This window comes from Myotis brandtii, unplaced genomic scaffold (assembly GCF_000412655.1).
Source record: "Myotis brandtii unplaced genomic scaffold, ASM41265v1 scaffold382, whole genome shotgun sequence".
In the NCBI taxonomy this organism is placed as follows: Eukaryota; Metazoa; Chordata; class Mammalia; order Chiroptera; family Vespertilionidae; genus Myotis; species Myotis brandtii.
Genome location: NW_005364671.1, coordinates 2416418 through 2440511, shown reverse-complemented (window position 1 = coordinate 2440511; position 24094 = coordinate 2416418). Strand labels below are relative to the sequence as shown.

Genomic DNA, 24094 nt, shown 5'->3' with positions numbered 1-24094 from the left:
GGGTGGGGGCCCCCCCCCCCCCCGCCAGTGCACAAATTTTTGTGCACCGGGCCTCTAGTCTATATAATGAAAGCCTAAGCAACCGTTAAGGCAGAATGACCAGAAATACCAGAACAACCAGTGGCTATGACATGCACTGAGGCAGCCAACCAGCCTGATCTGGGCCCGATTGCCCCCCGCCCCCGCCTGACCCCCAGTTGACCACCAAAACCCCGACTGGGGTGGGGCTTGCCAGCCAACCTCCCGCGGCCTCTCCTCCCTGCTGGCCCAGCCCAATGGGCCCCCATTGGGGCAGGCCAGCCTGACCCCACCCATGCACAAATTCATGCACTGGGCCTGTAGTTTTATAAATAAAAGATACATTCTCATTTTTCCAGATCCTAAATTTATCATTAGAATCATCATTCACTCTTTCAAACTCTTACAATGTATGTGTTTATCTATGCTGAACACTGTCCCACAGTAGTGGGGGAAAAGGTAAACAGATAAAATGCAATATGATAATTATTACCAGGAGCATAATATGATAATTACTACAATTATTGGTAAGTTGTACAGAATAGATATCAAATATGTCCACATGTACTGTAGGCTTGCTTTCTGATGGGTAGGGAAATGTTAACTGCCTGAGTAATGTGGCTTTCCAAAATGTATCTCAGAAACTCAAGTACCTTGGAGCTCTGAGTGAATTAAAAGGTTTTAAATTTGGATATATTAGTGACACACCTCCTTAGAAAGGCCTCTATGTCTTCTGCAATTCACAGGGATTTCTCTAGTTCTATATCCTGAGATGGTCTAGCCCAAAAGGCTCTAGTCATCTAATGCAGCCAACAATGGGAGACAGGTCCTGTGTCTCCAACCTAGGTGAGCCCTCAAGAGCTTAGGTTTCATTTACTTTGAACACCAAGCACTTCTAATCAAGTTTCTAAATTTTACTCAGTTTAACAATCATGTATTAATCTCCCATTTTTTCCTGGAATCACAGAGTAATTAAGACTCCTGTTAAGAGCTCAAGGCTAGTTAGGGAGACAGACACAAAAACAGATTTAGTATAGTGTATAAAGTTACGATGATAAGGGTGTCTGGCCCACGGTAGCATGCATAGTTTGGTAAAGAACTTCAGTGGTGCTGGCCAGTGGAGAGCAGGAGGAGACAAGGAACAGAAGAACAGAGGTTGGAGAATAACCCAGTTACCTACTTACCACCCAATGCATAATGCCAAGGTGGGCCCAGAGTGACTGAGACAGAATTTTGTCCCAGGTGATCCAAGTAGCAGGTGAGGCTGAAGTCGATGGCAGTAAAGACTGTGGAAGACCTGTTCATTCAGAGCAGTGTAGAGGGAAGCTTTTGCTTCTGTAGGAGATGGATTGACTTGAGGTTGACATCAGAACTCCAGTCAAGCAAGCCTGGGTTCAGCCTTATGCAATCCTAGTGGCTAGAGCACTAGACACTGGGACTGAGACAGAAGTCCAGTTGCTTGTGGAAGAAAAAGGCTCTTCATGACCACACAAAGTGCTGAGGCTCCCACTGACCCTCATGCCGGGACACACAGAGGACTATGTTTACAGCAGCAAGATTGAATTTAGATGTCATCTGCTGATAGTTTGAGACTAGTAATAGCCTCTTATTTGAAAAAAAAAAAGATTGGCATAGGGACTTGATCTGAAAGCTGTACGATTGGAGGACAGAGAAAGAATAAGGCAGTATCTATATACATAAAAGCCTAAGCAACTGAATGACCAGAACGACTGGTTGCTATGATGTGCACTGACCATCAGGGGGTAGATGCTCAATGCAGGAGCTGTCCCTGGTGATCAGTGTACTCCCATAGCAGGAGCACAGCTCAGCTGAGACCCATCCCCATGGTCCACTAGCCTGGCAGCAGACACTCACTCCCTCAGTAGTGCTGCAGGTCCAATCTCTGGAGAACGGGCCAGGCACCAATGGACCAGCACTGCCAGCACGATCCCAACAGCACTGCCGGCCTCCTGGAAGTTGGGCTTGGGCACTGTGGCTGCTTCCCCTCCCTAGATGCTCCGCAAGGAAGAAACAATATAAAAGTGGCTGCCAGGTGACTCCTGACAACCGGCCCAAATGTCAGTGGGAAGGTTCCGGATCCCAGGTTGGCAAGGGTGTCCCACTGCCCACCTGGAGGACCAATCACATCCTGCTCTTCCCCCCTTGGGGCCCCAGTGGTGCATGATTTCGTGCACTGGGCCTCTAGTCAAATATAATTGTTGGTGGCACATATTTGAAGGTTAGGAAAAAGTAATCCTCAGCCTCTTTTCTACCAAGACAGAGAGGAGTCATTTTTTTTCATCTGTCTGAAGCTATCAGCAAGTGACTCCATTATCCACTGCCATTTTGTAGCTTGGGTGTCACACAACTGTTGTAATAGAAACTTGAGAAAGTAAAAAACAAACAAAACAAAAAAGTTCACTCTATTTTTCACCATTGAACTCCAATCTTTTACTTATATGTAGATTCATAATCTTTTTTCTCTCTCAGGAGATCCAAGAAGAACCTGTCAGAAATATTCCAGCATATGCAAATCCTAACTAGACAGACAAAAATAATGTCTGTTCCTCACATGCTCTGTGGGAGTTGTACCCTGTTTGCATGATTGATCAGTTTGCATGTTACTTTTCAAATCACTTTTCAAATGGAGACACGAAGCAGAGAATAAGAGAAAAGGTATCTGGGCCTGGACTGGGCAAAAGGGCACCTGGTCCGGGATGAGCCATGTGAACATCTTAGGAATATTCCTTCTACCTCAGAGGGTCACTGTCAGGGGCAGTTTCTGTAACCTCCATTCTATTGGCAGCAGGAGATAGAGCTCCCAAAGATGAACTGTATAGTGAACAGGCTCTTTTTTTTTTAATTGGTTGACAGTTCTTCTATATCTAAATACATTGGATGATATGTAAACTGACAAGGTCCTGGCAGGATTCCTAAACATGCTCAGGACTCATTTCCCCATATTCCCAAGAGTTCATGGTGTTTCTGGCCCTTCTTCCTGGGTAATTTCTGCATTCTTTTTCAGGAGTTCTCTCCGTATCTAATTTCAAGGAACAACCTCCATCACCCTGGACTTTTCAGGGAGGTCTCCCTCTTTGTCGGCTCCAGGTACAATGTGCTCCTTGTGATAAACCATAGGAAAAATTACCCACTGCAATGAAGTACTGTTCTCAGAAACAATCAGCCAAAATGTTACTTTTTCTGGGTTTTAGCTTCTCTTTTTCATCTTCACCTCCACTCTCTGTCCAAGCTTCCTCATCTCTTACCTATATTATTGAAGTAGTCCTTTAACTTGCCTGCCTGTGGCCATTCTCTCCTCTTCTCTCTGCTTCCCCAACCTCTTTCTCCTCCCATGCCAACCTTCCAATTTTCTATTCCATTGACAGTGATTCCAAAGGGCAAATATGAAAATGTAACTTGCTTGATTAAAAAAAAAGCACAACCACCCTCCATCAAATGCTAAGGATGAGAGGAGAAAGTGAAAAAGCAACACCATGGAGAGTCTGTGCTGGATCCTGTTCTATATATTACTGCCTTATATCCTCACAATAATGCTTCAATGTAATGTATTATTATCTCTCATTTATTGTGAAGAAACAAAGGTTCAGGGAGCTTAGATAATTTGCCCAAGGTCACATGGCTAGTAGAATCAGTACAGAGCCTCTGAGGTCTTCAGGCACATATCAGCTCCTATTAGTTTGCCCCTATCAATTCTTGGTTCTAAAGGGACTGCGATGAATAAGATGTCTGACCATATCTGACTCCAAGAAACCCACAATTGAGAAGACACTCAGACTATTAGTAAACTAGTGGCTCGGTGCATGGATTCATGCACATTGAAAGGAAATTAATTACCACAGCTCAGCAGTAAACCGGATTCGAGGCCGACAGTGCCCCAGCAATAACACAACCCATGGCCAAAGGTGGAATCGCACAGCCCGCAAGGAATCAGGTCCCCCCTCTCTGGTTCTGGGGTGAGCCCCAGCAATAACATAACCCATGGCCAAAGGTGGAATCGCACAGCCTGCAAGGAATCAGGTCCCCCCTCTCTGGTTCTGGGGTGCATCACCCGAGAACCGCTGCTGCTGAGTCACTGCAGCTCGGCAGCTCCTGCGTTGAACGTCTGCCCCCTGGTGGTCAGTGCACATCATATGTACTGGACAGTCGGACAGTCACCTAGCCTTTTATATATATAGATTACAATGCAATGTGGAAAATGCAAGGCTGAATGGCAAAGTCAGGGTTTGAACTTAACTTTCCTCCAATTAAAGTTGCCTATTATTACAAACTGTTAAATTTTAAAACATTCCTAAAACTTTCAGTATTTGTATTTTTTGCTCAAGAACTATACAATGGGAAATAAAGATTCAATGAATTCAGTGAAGTTTTCAAAGCAATTTATATTTTATTAGTCATAACAGCAACAGTGTCCATTTGAATCCACATCTTCGTGAGAGAGACTCTTGGTCCATGTACAGATAGTGAGTGAGCGGACACATCTGAATGTGGGACCAGTTGCAATAAGCGTGTAGCTCTCCCTGGATCTGCAGCTCCTCTGACACACTATGCCCTGTAACAGGGTTCTGCACTGTTGATGACTAGAGAGCCAGAGCGAAACCTGCTCATGTAAAGGTCATGTATGTACCTTGGTCAGACCTTGGAGAGTGATGAGAAACTTTTGGTTCCTCCTCTAACCCATCTAGGCATCTATGAACTGGAAAGGAAGAAATAGAGAGGGAGGGAACTACCATTTCTTAGCATCTCTTTTGTGAGAGCCACAAAACTTATAATCTAAAAATCACAATGAATCTGGTGTTAAAAGCCTTGTGGCAGAATCTTGCCTCCGTCTTTTGGCATGAATGCCTGCCTTTCCTTTCCTTCACCTAATTTACCTTCTCCTATTTTCCCCAAACATACTTTACTATTTTACATCCCAACGCCTTTGCTAAATCTGTTAATCTGTCTGAAAAATGCATGACCAGCTCCCATTTTTTGTCCTGCTAAACCCTCTCATGCTTCAAAATCCAACTCCTCTCTGAAGCGATCACTAGCCTATGCAGGAAGTTGTTTTATTTTTTGCCTGCTCCTGCCACACTTGATTTTCCTTTCTTTATAGCACTGAGCACATTGTATTATATCCACTTGTTTCCATGTATGTCTTCATCACTAGTCTATGCTCTTTCAGCTGTTTGGACTGAGTCATATTTCTCCTGTATCATCAGTGTGTAGTATTGTGCCTGGAACGTAATATTCCCTCACTAAAAGGTGACTGAAAGAATGAATAAATAAACAAATGCATAATTAATAATCTTTGGTTTCATATGTCAACATTGACACTTTTCTGAAATTGTCTGCTTCAAGTTTGGCAAATGTATTACAGGGTTTGGTCCTCTCATTTGTCACTTTTCTAGGGAGATAAAATCCCCTTTCTGTGATCAGGAGTCATTCATTCTCTGATTGAATAACTCTAGTGATAGAAACTTCCTATTAAAAAAAAACAAAAAACACCTGACAAATCAGAACATCCTGTCTTGAGTTTTATCAAATCCTTAATTCTCTCCCCTTTTACTAGTCTTATTACTTTATGGTCTTTCTCTACCTCTAATACAGAGCCTTTAAATCACTGTGTGGAACTTGACTTCATTTACTTCTATGAATTTTAACTTTCATACCTGTAAAACAGAAATAATATTTACGTATTAGCAAAAGCCAATTGTGAGGACTAAATATGCTTTGCCATGTTCAGAAAATATTGTTAATGTGACATAAGTCTGTATCACTGAAACTTTCTTATGAAGTCTAGGCCCTCTTCTTTCTCACTTGAAAGTGTATTTTTAAGAGGTAGCTCTGTACACATTCATGGACTTTAGCCATCAATAAGCAAGCAGAAGAAAAGTGTTTCTTTGATGCTCCACAGAAGAATGAACTAGTAGCTTGAAAGATTTCATTCAATGCTACCAAAAATCTCAGTTTTTCTTTTCCGTGCAACCAAACTGACAGAGGGCAGGCTCTATAGCAGGCCACATGCTGGATACTGGAGGTACAGAGATGATTTAGACACTGTCTCTACTCTGGGTGTGGGGAGGAGGGTCTTGGTCTAAAGGGGCTCACTTAGCAGAGGAGCAGGAGTAGGAGGACAGGTTGGGATGACACAGTAGAAAATTATATCACTTAAAGCTTTTAATCAAGTTCCTTTATAATAGATCCAGAATCCACAGAGCATGGGGATACATATCTAGTGAAAACCTTATATGTGCTAGGTACTTGGTATACATCAGTAAACAAAGCAAAGATCCCTATGTATAACATACATCCTAGCAGAATAAGACAGGCAATGAACAACAAACAATTTTAAAAAGAAAATTATATGTCTGTTAAAACTCAATAAGAACTATAAATAACAACAACAAAGGACAGTGGAATAAGAGGCATCAAGAGCGCTGGGGTGGGGGATGTTGAAGTTTTAAAGAAGATGTCCAGGTAGATACCATGGAGGAGAAATCTGAACAGAGACTTGAAGGAGGGCTATATGGCTGCCTGAGGTAGGAGTTTTCCAGGCAAAGGGAGCACTAGCCAGTACAGAAGCCCTAAGGCAAGAGCATGCCTGGCATGTCTGGGGAAGAACAAGGAGGCCAGGGATCACTGAGAGCCAGGGGGAAGTAAGAAATAGGTGAGTAGAGCTGTGATATCACCTGACTTGTGTCTTAAAACAATCAGTCTAGTGACTCTTCAGAGAGTAGGCTGCAGAGGTGCAAGAGGAAAAGCAGAGGGCCAGTAAAATGTCACTGTAGGAATTCAGAAGAAAGAAGGTGGTGACTCAGACCACTGTAACATTTACAAGGCATGCACTGTGTTTCTGGCTCTGTGAGGGTATAAAGAAGATATTGTCTCTAGCTCAAGAAGCTCAGTCAACAATCCGTTCCTAACCTATTTTCCAGCTTCATTATCTACCTCAGGACCCAAGCTCTGCTCAGCTCTCCCCATCCCAGCTCACAGCAGTCCAGCCAGCCCAAATTGCTCATTATTTCCCAAACACACCATGCTTTCTCATGCCTTTACAGAGAGTAGGACACCCATCCACTCAGCTTGCTAAGCTCACAAATTTAAGCTTCTTCAAGACTCAACCCAAATGCCATCTTTTCAGGGAAGTTTTCTCTAACAGCCTGTTCAGAATTGGTCACCTCCTCTTTGTTGCCCTAGCATTCTATGCATACTACTTATCTAGGTGCATTATAAATAGATTCCTGTTCAGCCAAAAATCACAGACACTATGACTTATTCAATACCTACAATATCTAGTAAGAGCCTTGCCTTCATTATCTTTTCACTAAACACAGAGAAGGAAGAGCAGAAAAGAAAAGGAGAGAGAAAGAAAAGAACAATTAGAAGCCACTTTTGAAAGGTTGCCAGCTGGTTCTAGAAAAACCACATTTGCACACGGTCCTTTTAAGAGAGACAACTGGGAGCAAGCGGAGTACAGAACACTCAGGTTCCAGGCACGTCCCCCAGGAAAGGTTCAGATCCAGAAATAGCCATGGAACCTGGGTGGATGACATGGTCAGTGGGAGTCAGTCATCTATAAAATTCCTCTAATCAGAACTAGCATCTGGATTCCTTGACCAAATGCAAGAAAGGACTTGTCAGTGTTTGGGTCCTGACTTTTGGAGATGACTCCAGCTGTGTGTAACAAGCTGAGCAGGACAGAGTGAGCAATCCACTCTGCTGCGGGGATGAATTGGCAGTGCTTGGATCTGGCACCCACAGCACTAGGGCCGAGAGGAGTAGCACCGGGGAGAAGCTGAGAGGCCCCAGAAAACTGGTCAGGCCTGGTCATGGTCAAGAGTAAAGTCTAAGCTAAAGGGCAGAGGGAAGGGAACGGGGATGCCAGTTGCTGCATTGGGTGACTCATCCCACCTTCTCTCACTTAATCCTTGTAGCTACTCTAAAAGCGAGACATAATCATCTTTTCCATACACAGAACCTGAGGCATAGGAACATTAAGTAACTTGTCCAGAGCCATACAGATACCAGGTGGAGCCTGTATATGCACTTGGGTCTGTCTGTCTTCAGACCTCTTTCACTCGCAGAATTAAAGCAACCGTGTGGCTGCTCAGCTTAGAGGCTGGCTCTGGCTCTGGCCTGGAAGGAGACCCAAGTTCTAGACATGGTTCTGTTCACTTTGCTATATGTCTGAGGGAAAATAATTTTGCCCCTCTGAGCCTCATTTTTATCATTTGTCCAAACTCTGAAATTCTATGATATCTGGTAAGAATTTTAAGGATGCTACTTTCCTCTCTCATTCCCCTACTCCCCCACCATCCTCTACACACACCCGCATGACTTCTCAAGAAGCCACACACACAGAATCTTTTATACTATCCAGATTAGAAAGAGGAGTGTGACAAAGGCTAGAGCCTCTAGGGACTTTATCACTGTTGATTCACTCGGAACCACTCGGAACTACACATCTCCCCCGACAGTGTCTCATCTTCTTTGTTTTTGTCAGGAAAACCTACCTTCCACCTAGCAAAAAAGAGCTGCCTTTATCTTGCACGATTCACTCTTTTTAAACTCTACCTTGGGGTTTCAGTTGCAGTAAAGAACTCTATTCAGCATGTAATTGGAGAAAATATAATGGAAATATTGAAATAAAAATAATATTCTCCCTAATATATTCATTTTAATTGTTCTTTTTCTTCTCACCAGAGTTGAGTGGGAGGTAATCCCTTCTAGTTCAGTTATATCTTCTTTAAATGACTGTGGTTTTATAATGTGTTATTTTGTGAGCAGAGGTTTTTCTTTTTTTTCTAACTCCCTTATGTTATATCACATCTGGGTTCAAGTTAAATAATTTTATTGTTCCTGATATACTTGGTCATAAGCCAAAAAATAATAAGTATTCTGCTTATGATGCAAGTATCCTTATTAAGTTCTTATATTAAAGATTTCTGGAATGCATTGAAAATATAGACCTGAGAACAAAAGCAAACTTTCATGGAAATGCATTAAGTTCTAGAGTTTATAATGTAGGGCTTTTATGAAAAGAGAGAGAGAGAGAGAGAGAAAATTGAAACAATAATTCTTATAGCTACAATACTTGGGAAAATCATATAACTTTAATTCTCACATAACTTTAATTCTCACAATAACATCATAAGATGGATATTATTAGCTCCATTTTATATTTGAGAAAATAGAATCTCAGAAAAATTATATCAATTGTTTAATCACCCAACAAAGTAAGTGGTGGAACCTGGCTTTTAGAAGTTGGTTCCAGAGGGAGGGATCATGAAGAAAGGGGCATTGCTGGGAAAGGAGTTTTGTCTTCTTCCAAATCCTCCATAATGATTAAGCTCAATAACCACCTTATGAGACAGTTGGCAGCCTGACTCTAAGACTGGGCAGCCGCCATCCGAGGCTTGCCTGCACTGTGTGCCTGCCGCCCCCGCTGGACTGAGGGGACGGGGCACCACCATCTTGTGGCTGTGGGCGCCGCCATCTTTGAGGGCATGGCAGTCAATGAGCATATTCCCTCCTTATTGGCTATAGGCGCTGCTATGGCAGTCAATTAGCATATTCCCTTCTTATTGGCTATAGGCGCTGCTATCTTTGAGGGCTTGGCAGTCAATGAGCATATTCCCTCCTTATTGGCTGTGGGCACCGCCATCTTTGCAATGGTGTGAGGGTCAATTAGCACATTCCCTCTTTATTAGATAGGATTTTTAAAGTATATCTTATAGAGCACTTTCACCTCCAAGGTTAATGTTTATCGTTATAATAACCATTGGGAAGAAAGCAGTATTTTCTCTATTTTATTGATAAAGGAAGTAAAGCTCAGCGATATGAAGTAATATAGTATAATAATAATCGCCACTATTTCTAGACACATTACTCTGCATCAGATGCTTCCAGTAAGGTGATTTACAAATATTCTATCAAATACTCAAAACTATTATACACATTTTACATGAGAAAACAAGGACTCAAGTCAGTACCAGCTAGAAACTGAAGCTAACCTGTGCCGGATATATTCCACGTGCCCCTCTGTAACCTGTCTCCACTCTTCTCCACTCTTTTCTCTGCTTACTTGGCTGACCTCTATGGATTACATCAACTGTATTCTGTACTCCTGCCTTCTGTTCAGATCTTCCCATGAGGAAGTCTAGCAAGTGATCAGAGGCAGGAAGGAGAGGGAGATCAGAGTATTTATTTTCCTGGCTACTTTCTCAAAAGGTAACCTAAAGCTTCCTGTTTCTCTTGATAGAAGGTCACTGCTACTTTCAAAGCAGCCCACTCTGCACAACTCCCTCTTTGCAGGCTTCAGTAACTTTTCCCTTCCCAAAGGGTGGTGACAATTCTGTTGTTACTAGTCCCAGGTTCTTGCACTATCACTTGTGGATTTACAAACCAACCATTATTAATACAATGATCCTTTATAAATAAACCTACCTCAAATTATCCTACTAAAGACCTGGTGCATGAACTCATGCATGTGTGGGGTCCGGCCAGCCCACCCTGATGGTTTGCTGCGCTCCCCCATCAGAGTGCAGGGGGGCCAATCGGGGGTGGGGCTGGCCGGGGGGAGGGGCCTGGAGAAGACCCACTGAGCTGGAGCTGAAGACGGGCCCCAGTCTTCCCAGGGAAGATGGCCTCAGCAAGGAAACAGAAACCACCAGAAGGCTCTGCAAACAGACCCTGAGCTCCCTTTGGCCAGGCGGACTCAGAGCTGGTGTCTCTGTGTGTACTAGTACATTAGACACAGCCCGGCACTTGCCTTTGTCTGTTGGTCAAATCCATTGCATCAAAAAACTTGTTCCCCTTCTCCTTTGGGCCCTTACAACAAATACAGGCCAATTGGAAGACACGGGCCCCAGTGGCAGAGCCAGGCCCCACAATCACCCAGAATTTAGGCCTAAGACAACTGGGCAGCAATCTCCACAGAACTGAACACACTGCTTTAGAGTCTTAATTCTCCCCTAAAATGTGCCCAGCTGCTCCACTTTAACCAGAATAGACTGAACTAAGAAACCAAAGACCGAGTTTCCTTTGAGGTGGGGTCTACTAGGAGCCAGCTGGTAGGAAGGCCCCTCACAGGCGGCTGCCTTCCCCCCCAAGCTTGGTGTGCTCTGAGCCAGTCTGTTTCTGGTGGTGCCAGGTCCTGAGCTGCTGGTCAGGTGGCAGGTCCACAGGGTTTCCTGGCCTCCCTCCTGACCAGCATGCCAGACGGCTGCCACCAGAGACAGGACTCAGAGAGCGAAGGAGTGGCCTGCGCTGAGAGGGACCTGCACATGGCCAGGCTGCGTCCCTCACCCCACTTCTCAGACTCACTCACGTGGATTGGGCCAAAGCCTGCTGCACGAGACTGGTGCCACGTGGGGAGGGTCGCAGTGGGGAGAAGGGCATCCTGACCTGCCAGCCTTGATGATCATCATCTCGGGACCCAGCTGATTGAATTCATCTCACAGAGCCTTCATCTCAAGCTGAATGCTCATGCTGGCCACCTTTGCGTTCTTCTTTACTGGCACCTTGGCAGCAACTGCGCAACTGGCCCCGGGGCCCTCGGTCTCGGCAGCAGCACTGGCGGTGACCCCTGCAGCTGGCTTGTCATAGCGACCAGTCATTCTGGTTGTTCCACTGTAACGGTCGCTGGGCTTTTATTATATAGACTAGAGGCCCAGTGCATGAGGTTCGTGCACTTGGGGGCTGGGGGAAAGGGGGTCCCTCAGCCTGGCCTGTGCCTTCTCACAGTCTGGGAACCCTCGGGGGATGTCCGACTGACAGCTTAGGCCTGCTACCCAGTGTGCTCCCAGGGGGAGCAGGCCTAAGCTGGCAGTCGGACATCCTTAGTGCTGCTGCAGAGGAGGGAATGCTCCTGCCACCACCTCTGGGCTCACCAGCTGTGAGCCCAGCTTCTGGCTGAGCGGCGCTCCCCCAGTGGGAGCTTACTGACCACCAGGGTGCAGCTCCTGCATTGAGTGTCTGCCCCCCGGTGGTCAGTGTGCATCATAGCGACCAGTCATTCCACCGTTCAGTCGATTTGCATATTAGGGTTTTATTATATAGGATGGGTCTGTCGCCTGTTTCCTTTTGGAAACCTAATGAGACACAGTCCTGTGAATTCAATATCTATAGGTTCCCATTCATTTATTCAGCCTCTCACACATTCAAGAGGTGATGGATGGTGTCACTTTGCTATGTAGCACTACCTCCCAAGATGTAGTAGATTTCTCAGCACCCTTGGGCTTCTCTCCCTTGGGAATCTTCAGAACACCCAATTCCCTGATGCCTGCCTGGGTTATGAGTCCTAACAAAGTGACCCCATGACCAGAGAGTTGAGAATGTAGTCTGGAGCATTGTAGGCAGTTTTATTCACAGAGATTTCTTCCATGTGTTCTTTTATTACTTAAATAAAGCCCAGCCATTGGTTATGGCTCAGTAGTTGAGCATCAACCTATGAACCAGGAGGTTATGGTCTCGATCCCCAGTGTGGGGCGTGCGGGAGGCAACCAATCAATGATTCTCTCTCATCATTGATGTTTCTATCTCCCTCTCCCTCTCCCTTCCTCTCTGAAATCAATAAAAAAAAATATAAAAATAATAAATTAAAGGAAATTTATTTGAATGTCTGGCTTAAGGCCATATAAAGGCCTGGTTTATAGCATTTTCCAATTTCCATGATATAATACATGATGATTTCAAGCTTCCAATGGTTTAAAAAGCAACTAACATAACTGCTAAAAGTTCAATAATCAGTTACTGCAAGCAGACAGGTGCAGCTCCAGGAGACCACTACACTGCTCAATGATATGGTTACATTTCCCTTGGTCTCAACTCTTAATAAGAATTTGATTTTTGGTCATAGCATGTATTTCCAAATGCCTCTTATATCTCACTCCAAGTATCTCTACTGATGTCAGTAATATCCTGGCAGATCAGAAGGATAGGATACATGATACTCATTTTACTAAGATGAAGAAACCAAGTCCCAGGAAAGTGATGTGATTCAACCTGAATCATACTACAAGTAATTGTTAACATCATTTAATAAATTATCTGTTTTATTTTCCATAAATATAACTGATTTTCCACAAATTCAAATTGTAGAATTTCTAAAAATATTTTTAAAACTCTAAAAAAAAAAATCTTGCCATCTAAAGACATTAGTTAACAGTATTACATGTATGAGTATTTAATATATATATAGGTTTCATACTATTATAACAATTATATATAGTATTCTACCTTACTTTTTACTTTATACAAGGTCAGCATTTTTCTGTGTTATTACAAATGTCTGGAAACTATTTTTAATGCCTGTATAATATTGCAATGAGTTGACTCACTATCATTTACTTACTAATTTTCCTGGTTTTAAACATTTAGGTTGGTTTGAGTTTCTGTCATTATCAACTACCATATAATCAATACCTTTGTATAAAAAGATCTTTCTATAATATGGGTCTTTTTTTATTGTTTAAATCTTAGAACAATATTGCCAAGACTAGGACTCAGATTTTTAGATTCCTATTCCTAATTTCTTTCCACTACATTTCCCAACTCTTAAAATAATAAACCACATGGGCATTTTAATCTAATGCCATTGTAAGTTTTCATGTACGTGTTTCAGTTTTCTTAGTCATCCCTAACCAACGGTGGAAAGGAAGCACCTTGAAACCTAACCCAAATGCAAACATAGCTTTCAGTACTATTACTTTATAGGAATATATTCAAGGAAATTGGTAATAACATTAGCATTGATGAAAAAAACTGATTAGAGTAAGAGTGAACTATGCCAATTTGTTTCTGTGGGCTTTGGTTTTATCTTCCCAGTGTTTACACAAGGTCTGTCTCTTGTTCAGCCTTTAAAGTTGTCTCCCTGAGTCTTCATTTCGGCCTCATCACTCAGGAGTTGAATGACCAACTTGTCTTGGTTTTCCCAGGGAATTCACAATTTAAAACTAAAGTTTAAATTCCCATATCCCAGGAAACACAATAGTTCCAGGCAAACCAGGAGGGTTGGTCACCCTACCAGTCAGGAGTGGATACTGACTCAAGTCATCCACAATTCCTCCCACTCTTTTACCCCTCACATCTATTCAATCACAAAGTTAAGTTGATTTAATCTTCTGTCAATGCTCAAATCCACCCAACTTGTTTTCATCTCTACTATTACCACCTCTAAAATTTGGTCCAATCTCCTCAATCTACTCTAATGAACAAATTAATCAGCAAAGTCATTTCAGATCTACCAAAGATCACACAGCTGCTTCCTGCTTCCTTGTGTCCTCTTCCTCCATCCTCCCCAAGCACAGAGTATGGCAGGAACAGTACTTGGAATTCTGATGTCTTTGGCTTAATGCTGCCACTTACTATGTAAATATCATGGGCTTAGTTTCTGCATAGGTGAGGATACAAATACCAGTCGTTTTGAAATGCCAGTTCTCAGCAGTGCCTAGTAGCAATTTCAGCTTTTGACAATGTTAAAAAATATTAATGACTTACAGTTGCAGAAACTTGATGCTACAGAATCTTAACAACCAGCGATCTTTTAAGACTAATATGTAAATAGAAGTAGAGTGAATTAAAATGGGCAGGATACTTTTGAATCCTCTAGCTTCTCCAATTTGCTGCTAGGAATTGTGATGTTATCTCCTCAAGGCAGAACAGTCTTGAATGACCATATGTTTGCATAATGGCTTTTTAGTTGCTTCTTTTGCTCATTTGCTTTCCACAACTAATTGATTACCAGACCTATGCTGAAGTCTGGAGGCATCTTTGCTTGAGATCAGTCACAATTCCCTTGGATAGGTGAAGAATAATGTTATTTCACCTTGAAAAGGTAAGGAAAGTTGGTTTTCCAATTAGGAATATATTTCATCCAGGAAATTTAGGGTTTTTAATGTTTGTCATATGGTAAGAAATTTTCCATGGTCTATGTGAATATTAAAATAGGCAATGCCCCTAGACCAGAAAAGTATCAGCTACTTCTCTTTGTTATGATGGATACCTGGGTATTAGGGAAACTGGAATTAGGGAGACAATAGAGAAGATATTCTAACATTGGGATCTGTAAGGTTATTTGTCAGCCTTGAGTCCAGCCACTGTCTAGAATCCTAAATTTTGATGAATACCTTACGTTCAGTAAAATTTAATATTCTGAGAGTCAGTCACATATACTTCTTTATCTTACCCTGAAAACATTTAGGATAATGACTGCTGGAAAACAGTTTCTGGTACAGGTCATCAACATAAGGAATGGAAGCAAATCCTAGGCAGTTAGAACCAAAGGGGTAGAAAGAATCTTTAGTACAAACCAGTAGCAAGGACAGTAATAGACTGCAGAGATCAGTTAATAAAATTCTAAAATGAAAGTTCCATTTGGGAACGTATCTTTTCTGCTATATTCATATAATAGCTCCAGTTTCTAGAATAATGTGTGGCACATTAAAGGTGCTCATTAAAATCTTATTAAGTAAACAAATATCTAAATATCAGCTTAGGGGCAGGTGACTATCAAAGAATGTGAATAGCTTTGCATTCTAAGGGCTTGGGATGGTAAAGTAAAAAATAGGAGAGTTTAAACGTATCAACAACTTGATTTGCTCTGGTCCCTTATGCCTTACAGGCTTGATAAACTACAACAAACTCAGTTCTAAAGCTTTCATGTCTTTCAGACCATTAGAGAATCCCCATGACTGGATAATGGCTACTGCTAAGAGCTTGCAATGTTGAATAAGAACACTAACTTAATTCTAAGGCATTATAATATAAATGAAAGGACTCATTAATATTTCAAAATCTTGTCAAAAGCCCTGACAGAGAAGACCCAAATGATAGTCCATGAGAAACAAAACAAAATGTAAAGAAATAATTAAGGCTTAAGGGTTTTCAAAAGCACAGAAAAAGAGAAGACTCCAGAACTGAACACGTGAGAAAACGGGAGGGTGACTATTGTTGCTGTGTGAGATCCCAGCACAGAGCCAGTAAAAGAAGTGCAATGTTATTTTGAAGGCCCTGGTGAGCATATCAATAGCGATGCTCTTTGGTAGGCAAGGTTTGAAGTACACATGAGCACATATGCCTGTTAGAGACATGTGTGCTTTTGTTATCCACCTGGGTTGCCTTCAGAGACTCAAAGCAAAGGCCTATCCCCTGTCCAGAACCCACTGTTAAAAAGAAATTAAGGAAGAGCAGTCTAGTGTATTTGATACAGCAAAGCAAAAAAAAAGGCCCAGGAAAATATTTTATCTTTTAATAAACAGTTTTCATTATCATCATCAAATGCCTGCATTTTTACAAACCTGATCTTCTCAGCCCAGCATTTACAGAAAATTGCCAAGTATTGTTTATAGATAAAAGCACAATTCAATATTTATGAATTGCTGGTTTTCTATAAATATAGACATTTGGAGATGATCTTCTCACTAGTCATTAAATTTTGAACAGAGATCAAAGCTAGAATAATATTCACAATTCCTTGCATTTGTACAGTGTTTACATAATACTATTAATAATAGATGACATTTACGGAGCACTTAGCAAGTGCCAGGCACTTTACATGTAAATTTGCATAACGAATTCAGTTCAGTTCAAGGAACATTCACTTAGCACCTACTGTGTGACAGATGAATAACATTTTGTTTCTGTCTTTAAAATCCCTTGTTTTGGTACACTCAATCAGTAGTTGTTGAATGAGTGAATGAGTGGATGGATGAACAAAATAATTGGTTTGAATGGCATTGTGGGGTAATAAAAATAACTCAGGCTCCTCCCCTTACTATCTATCATCTTTAGAAAGTACTTAACCTTTCCTAGACTCAATTTCTTCATCTGTAATATAGGGATATTTAAAATCTCTCTTGCAAAAATGCTGTGAGAATAGTAACAGCAAATGTAAAACATCTGACAAAGAATGGCTCTAGGTAATGACAGTAGTTATTATTATCATCCATATCATCATCATTATTACTATAATTGGGCAATCCTATCCAGCTCTCATCCTCACTGGAGCAATGGGACAAAGAGAACTTTAACATCCACAAAAATACAACATCTACACACACACACACACACACACACACACACACACACACCAAAAAAAAATGTAGTTCTCATTATCCTCCTAGGTTACTGAACAACATTTATGCCCAGCCTAAAAGAACATAGAATCAACTTTAATTAAGTTTCCAAAGATATCTTGATAAAAAGCAAGCAGGATATGAAATTAACCAAATAATAGGCTACACCTTCCCTCAGAATGTTGGTCAATCTAAACATGAGCATGTTCTCTATCCCAACATTCTCAAAAAAAAAAAAAAAACAGCACCTGGAGCCATCCAGAAATTCATATTATTCTTCTAACCAGTAGCCACCCAGAAACTCATCTTATTCTTCTTACTGCCAGTGAGGCTAAGCCCTATCCATACAGCAGATGAACTTGAGCGCTCTGGGTTAAATTCTCCAACCTGAAATATGTCCCAATTGGTGGGTCACTTACCATTTTGGTCTGCTCGTAGATTTCACCATAGGGGCCATCCCATCTCTATAAAGACTCTTGGTTTTGCTGAAGTTAACAATGTTGAAAATAACTCTCTGAAAAAGGAGAGAGAAGTTTATCAGAAGACTATGCTATATGCAAGTTGCTACTTTCTGATAATTAATACTGGAAAAAATAAGCAGGGTTAAACTGTACAGTGAAGAAAAATGATGCTCACAGAAACTCAATGTGTTTGCTCCAGTTTAGTACAGTAGTTAACACCACAGACTCTGGTACCTAGAAGCCTGAGTTTTAATCCCACTTTACACTTTCAAGTTGTATGACCTTGACAAACTATTAAGTCTTTCTGTGTCTCAGTTTCTTCATCTGGAAAATTGGAATAATAATGGTATCTAGGGTTACTGATGAGGATGAAATAAGTTAATATGTGTACAGTGTTTGGAACCATACTTGGTACATACTCAGTACTATATAAGTTTTGGCCATTATTAATTGTGCTGTCTCTCTAGAGACTGACCTAGAATTTGCATGGAAATGAATGATATTATCATTACAGTGACAGTCGTGCATTTGAAGTTCAACAAACTAAAGATAGTAACAGTACAAAACTGAAGTTAAAAAATTATGCAACTTCTCCACACCCTTTTGACTAGAACTGGAGGTTATATGTCCTCTCTGCACCTCCTTTGTTATCCTTTGCTAGGCCTAGGGGTACTAGGCTCAACCCTAATTTTAACATCAACTTATAGGGGCATAGGTACTTGGGTAAGCACCTTTCCTCTCTGGGTTTCCCCTTTAAAAATGGGGGAGAGTGTTCTAGATGACTAAAGTTAAAAGAAATTAGGTCCTTGTTTTAATAATTTTGTCATAACTGGGGAGAAGAGACTAGGAAAGAAAAGATAATTGGGTTTAAAAGACACTAAATGACCACGGAAAGAGTCCAAGGGACAGAGGATGAGGAGCAGAGCAAGGAAAGCCAGAGTAGCTGCAGAAAGGGGAAGCTTTCAATGGATCACCATAGACCAGTGTTTCGATCCAGAGGCAGAGAGGGAAGCATCAAAATTCATGTATTGTTTCAGTTAATAAATATTTATTGTGTGAGGTATTATAAAATATCAAGGGCCAGGTGTTTTACACACTTTTTAAATGATTTAAATATTCTCCTATAACTGCAGATGTGGAAATGGAGGCTCTAATAGTTTACTTGTTTAAAGTCATATAATAGATAACAGATGAAGAGCTGATATTGAATCCAGGGGATTAAAAAAATAAGATGCCCATGATCTTGAGCTGCCCACTAAGCTTCCAAATTTCATAACTCTAACCAAAAATAAGGGCAAAGATAAATATAATAAAAAATTTCAAGTCTTTATAATTTTGGGGTTTTTTTGAAAAGAGAAAATCTTAACCATTTCCTCTAGCATCATGTTTGGAACTACCATAAAAATATTTTGTTCTATGAAATAAGCTCTTAGGAATAACTCATGTTTTTCTTTCTCCTTAGAGATCTAACCATTGACCGCATCTCCAGGCATTTCAGTTTCAGAACTCCCTGTTGCATTAAATTAAGTCATCAAGAATGTCCAAGGCTATTCCATTATTAATAACCCAGACCTGCCTGTTGTCAGTTCAATTACTTCTCCCAGGCTCTTGACTATGGTCCGATTTAAGAAAATCAATATCAAGGGGCACAAATGGCCTTTGAACCTCACAAAGCTTAATCCCCCCCCTTTTTCTTCTGAGATTCCAGGTGTCAGATCCAGTGAACCTGGAAGCCATATTGCAATTTCAGGATTAAATTAATACTAAATGCAGGGGGTGGGGGGACATCTAATACAGAAATAATGTACATATGTGAAGCTGAAATAAATGAGAAAGTAAAACATTTATTGATCATTAATATCCTACACTGTGCCAGGAATATTTCCCAGGTGTTTTAAATATACTTGATTATTTAGCATCTACATCCATAAACAAAAGTTATTTATTTTAGCCCAACTTCAAACATGAGGAAATTAAAGCTAACACAGGCTAACTGGCTTGTCAATCCTCCTGCTCCCCCTCACCCCGCAAAATACACCACACATGCGCGCTCGCGCGCGCGCGCGCGTATGCCAGAACTATTAATTGTTAGAGCTAGGATTTAAATCCTAGATGCTCAGACATAAAGATCATACTTTCTGTGACACTACAGGCAAAGAGGACACTATCTCTTAACATTCTTCACCCATGCATTTCTTAATGTTTTCTAGCCTATTTAGGAAGGTTACCTGTGGTTGTAAGAGTCAAAGTTATTTGGAAGTAGGCACTTAGGAAATCTTGTCTTTCCATATTTTACACTCAATTACCAGTTATTTACTCAAAATGCATCACAAGAAATGGAATCTATGAGGTAATGGTAACAACTATAATAATAGCAAACAACTTCTGAGCACTTCCTAAGTATCAAAAATTTACATATTCTTTATTTTTCATGTATCAAAGAAGAAATAATGATAAAGAGGTAGAAAGAGAATGGAGCAAAACATTCTCATCAAGGGAAGCTTAGCATATCAAACAAGGGCATTAGCAACTTGACAGAATTAAAATAGATATTTCAGGGAGATGCGTTCTTCTCCCTATAACTCAGAATAAATATTTACAAACATACAAACAAAAATGCCTCTCTTTTCCTCCATATTTAATTTTTTGAGGAAACTCCATACTGTTTTCCATAATGGCTGCATCTGTCTGCATTCCCACCAGGAGTAGACTAAGTTTCCCTTTTCTCCACATCCTCTCCAGCACTTGTCATTTGTTGATGGTAGCCATTCTGACAGGTGTGAGGTGATACCTCATTGTCATTTTAATTTGCATCTCTCTGATGATCAGTGACTTTGAGCATTTTTTTCATATGTCTCTTGGCCGCCTATATATCCACTTGGAGAAGTATCTATTTAGGTCCTTTGCCCATTTTTAATTGGATTGTTTATCTTCCTTTTGTTAAGTTGTATGAGTTCCTTATATATTTTGGATATTAATCCTTTATCAGATGTATCATTGCCAATATGTTCTTCCATACAGGAGGCTCCCTTTTCATTTTGTTGACTATTTCTTTTGCTCGTGCAGAAGCTTTTTATTTTGATGCAGTCCCATTTGTTTCTTTTTCTTTGCCCTAGGAGATGTATCCATAAACATATTGCTACAAGAGATGTCTGAGAAACCCAAAACACCAATCAGAAAGAACGTATGCATCCCTATACTCATAGCAGCACAATTTACAATAGCTAATATCTGCAAACAGCCTAAGTGCCCATCAGTAAATGAGTGGATAAAAAAGCTGTGGTACATTTATATAATGGAATACTATGCAGCAGTAAAAAAGAAGAATCTCTTACCCTTGGAGACAGCATGGAGGGAACTGGAGAGTGTCATGTTAAGTAAAATAAGTCAGTCAGAGAAAGACAATTATTGCATGATGTCACTCATATTTGGAATCTAAGTAACAAAATAAACCGATAAATGGAGTGGATCTAGAGACATGGAAGCATGAAACAGAGTGCAGAATCTCAGAGAGAAGGTGGGGGAGGATGGGTGGGTGGTAAGCAATCAATCAAGAACCTTGTATGCATATGTGCATGGTCCCTGGCCACAGACAATGGGGCGGTGAGGGCCTGGGGCTGGGGGCAAGAGTGGGCTACAGGGGGTCAATGGGTGAAAAAGGGGGACATATGTAATACTTTCAACAATAATTATTTTTTAAATGCCTCTCTTTTCCTCAATCTCATAGCACTTCCTACAGAAAATTTTGTTCTAAATTTCATTTATGCATTCATTCACTCAAGAAATATTCATTCAGCCCAGCTGGTGTTGCTCAGTGGTTGAGCATCAACCCATGAACCAAGAGGTCACTGGTTCAATTCCTGGTCAGGGCACATATCTGGGTTGCAGACTTGTTTGGACTCGATCCCCAGTAGGGGGTATGCAGGAGGCAGCCCATAGATGTTTCTATCTCTCCCTCTCCCTTCCTTTCTCTCTAAACTCAATAAAAAACATATTTTAAAAAAAGAAATATTCATTTAAACATTTAATAAATAGTTATAGGATTCCTACTCCATTGTGTGCTGGAATCACATAAATGAATAAGACCCTTTCTCCTTAAGGAACTACCTAGTGGGGGAAATGTACATGTAAAACACACATGTGCAAACACACACACACACACAATGTTGAGGTAGTCTGGTGGAAGGAAAGCTGTATCTTTACTGATGAATAAGGACTGGTCAGGAAGGAGAGAAAGATGGAAGACATTACAATCAGAGGGAGCAACAAGAACAAAGATCAAGTAGTTTGTGGAATTACAAGCTGTTTCCTGTGGCTAAAGCAAGTAATTCTGGGACTGAGTTGGGTAAGAGATGAGACTGGCATTAAAAGACATGGGAGCCATACTGAGTTTTAAGTATAGGTGTGAAAGGTTCAGATGTATGTTTTGGAAAGAACACCCCAAAACTGACATCCTGTTCTCCTCCCAGGGTGATGAAAAGGTCAAGAAGAATGGAGAGATTACTAGCTGCCAATTACCAATCCCAGGCCAACCTACAATGTGCCAAGAGAATGAATCTCTACATTTACCGACTCCAGGTTTTCATTGCCCAGAGTTGCTACAGGGTCAATAGGACAAGTGGGGTTACATGTGTATGCATATGTTTGATTTATTACATGGGTTACTCATCAGGCAAAGGGGAGGAAGCCACAGTGGATTTTTTTCTCAATGCCTCTGAAATTTTCAAATAGGAATGTATAGGTTTTCATAATTAGGCAAAACCAAAAATCCCTCTCTTTTCTGTTCATTCAGTACCTCACTTAAGGTGGATTTACCACACCCTGGTTGGTCCTCTAATGCTACCCACTTCTTAGTTTATATTCTACTTGCTTTTATTATAATATGGGGAATTATTTTGATTCCTGGGTTACCTTGTTTAATGTCAGTACAACCTTTCTTTGATGAGACACAATACCTATCTTTCTTACAAATGCATATATCATATGTGTATAGTAATTGCAAAATTTTTCACAATTCTTATTTCCATTCTGCATCCACATTCTTTGTACTAAGATTTTGCTGCTTCATACATCAAAAGGTGAGTCTCTTGATTATGGGATGACCTTGTGATTGGCTTTGGCCAATATAAATTGGTGGAAGTGACAGCATACTAGTTCAGAGCCAAGACCTCAAGAAGCCTTGTGTAGTTTCATGTTCTCTCTTAAAACCCTACCTCCAGCATTTGACAGAGGACGAGAGTCCACAATGAAGAGAGCTCAGTTGTTCCAGCTGAAGCCATCCTCTACCAGCATATAGCCATCTGACGTGCAAAAACATAGGAAAGAGCCTAGCCCACATAAGCTGATTATCTACCTAATCCAAAGCTGATCACCAATACAGACGAATATGGATCAACCCAGCTGACCTATAGACTTGAAAGCATTAATAAGTGTTTAATCCTTTAAACCACTGAATATTGGGGTGCTTTGTAATTTAACAATAGCCAAATAAAGTACTACATAATGCTTTAGTGAGCAAAACCATGGAGGAGGAGGAGGAGGAGGAGGAGGAGGAGGAGGAGGACGACGGCAAAAGAAAGAAAACATTCAAAAGAAGGGGGAAAACATCACTTATGTGTGAAATCTAAAAAGCCATACTCATAGAAGCCAGAAATTAGAATGCTGGTTTATGGGAGATGGGGATGAGAGAAATGAAGAGATATTGGCAAAATAGGACAAATTTCTAGCTGTAAGATGAATAAATTCTTCTTATTGCTTCTTCTATAAGAATCACAGCATGGTGATTATAGTTAATAATATTGTATTACATACTTGAAAGTTGCTAAGAGAGTAAATCTTAAATGCTCTTACTGTAAGAAGGAATAATGTGATGTGATGAAGGTGTTAGCTAACACTATGGTGGTAATCACTTTGTAATATATAAGTACATCAAATCAATACCTTGTAGACCTTACACTTATACAATATTGTATGTCAACTAGTGACCCGGTGCATGGATCTGTGCACATTGAAAGGAAATTCATTAGAAGGTGGCCAACGAGGTGGGACTGGGTGAGATGGGCCAGACACACCCTGGAGCCATCCTCCCATGGTCCCTCCCTGGTGTCTGCAGAGTGAGCAGGGTCCCTCCAGCAGGTGGGGTTCCTTGGCCTGGCCTGCAGGGATCAGGCCAAAACCAGATGACATCCCCCAAAGGGTCCTGGAGTGCGAGAGGGCACTCTGCAAAGTTGTTGTCATACAGGATGTGGAACGCGAACACAAGTGTGCAGTAAACCAGATTTGGAGCTGACAATGCCCCAGCAACAACATAACCCACAGCTGAAGGTGGAATCACGCATCTCTGCAAGGAATTAGGCTCCCTCCTCTCTGGTTTCAGGGTGCATCACCTGAGAACCGAGAACTGCTGCTGCCAAGTCATTGCAGATCAGCAGCTCCTGTGTTGAGTGCCGGCCCCCTGGTGGTCAGTGTGTATCATAGCAACTGGTCAGAAGGTAGGAGGGACACTTAGCATATTAGCCATATATATATATATATATA

At 41.1% G+C, this 24094-nt stretch overlaps 1 protein-coding gene across 2 annotated transcripts in view; it reads right to left on the bottom strand.

Annotated features, from left to right (window-relative positions):
• The window catches only part of BEND5 (BEN domain containing 5), a 1007185-nt gene that overhangs the window by 591402 nt on the left and 391689 nt on the right, over positions 1-24094 (bottom strand). For both annotated transcript variants that reach the window (XM_005872514.2, XM_005872513.2), the window contains exon 4: positions 17516-17610. In XM_005872514.2, the coding sequence (XP_005872576.1) occupies positions 17516-17610 (95 nt within the window). The remainder of the gene's footprint in view (positions 1-17515; positions 17611-24094) is intronic.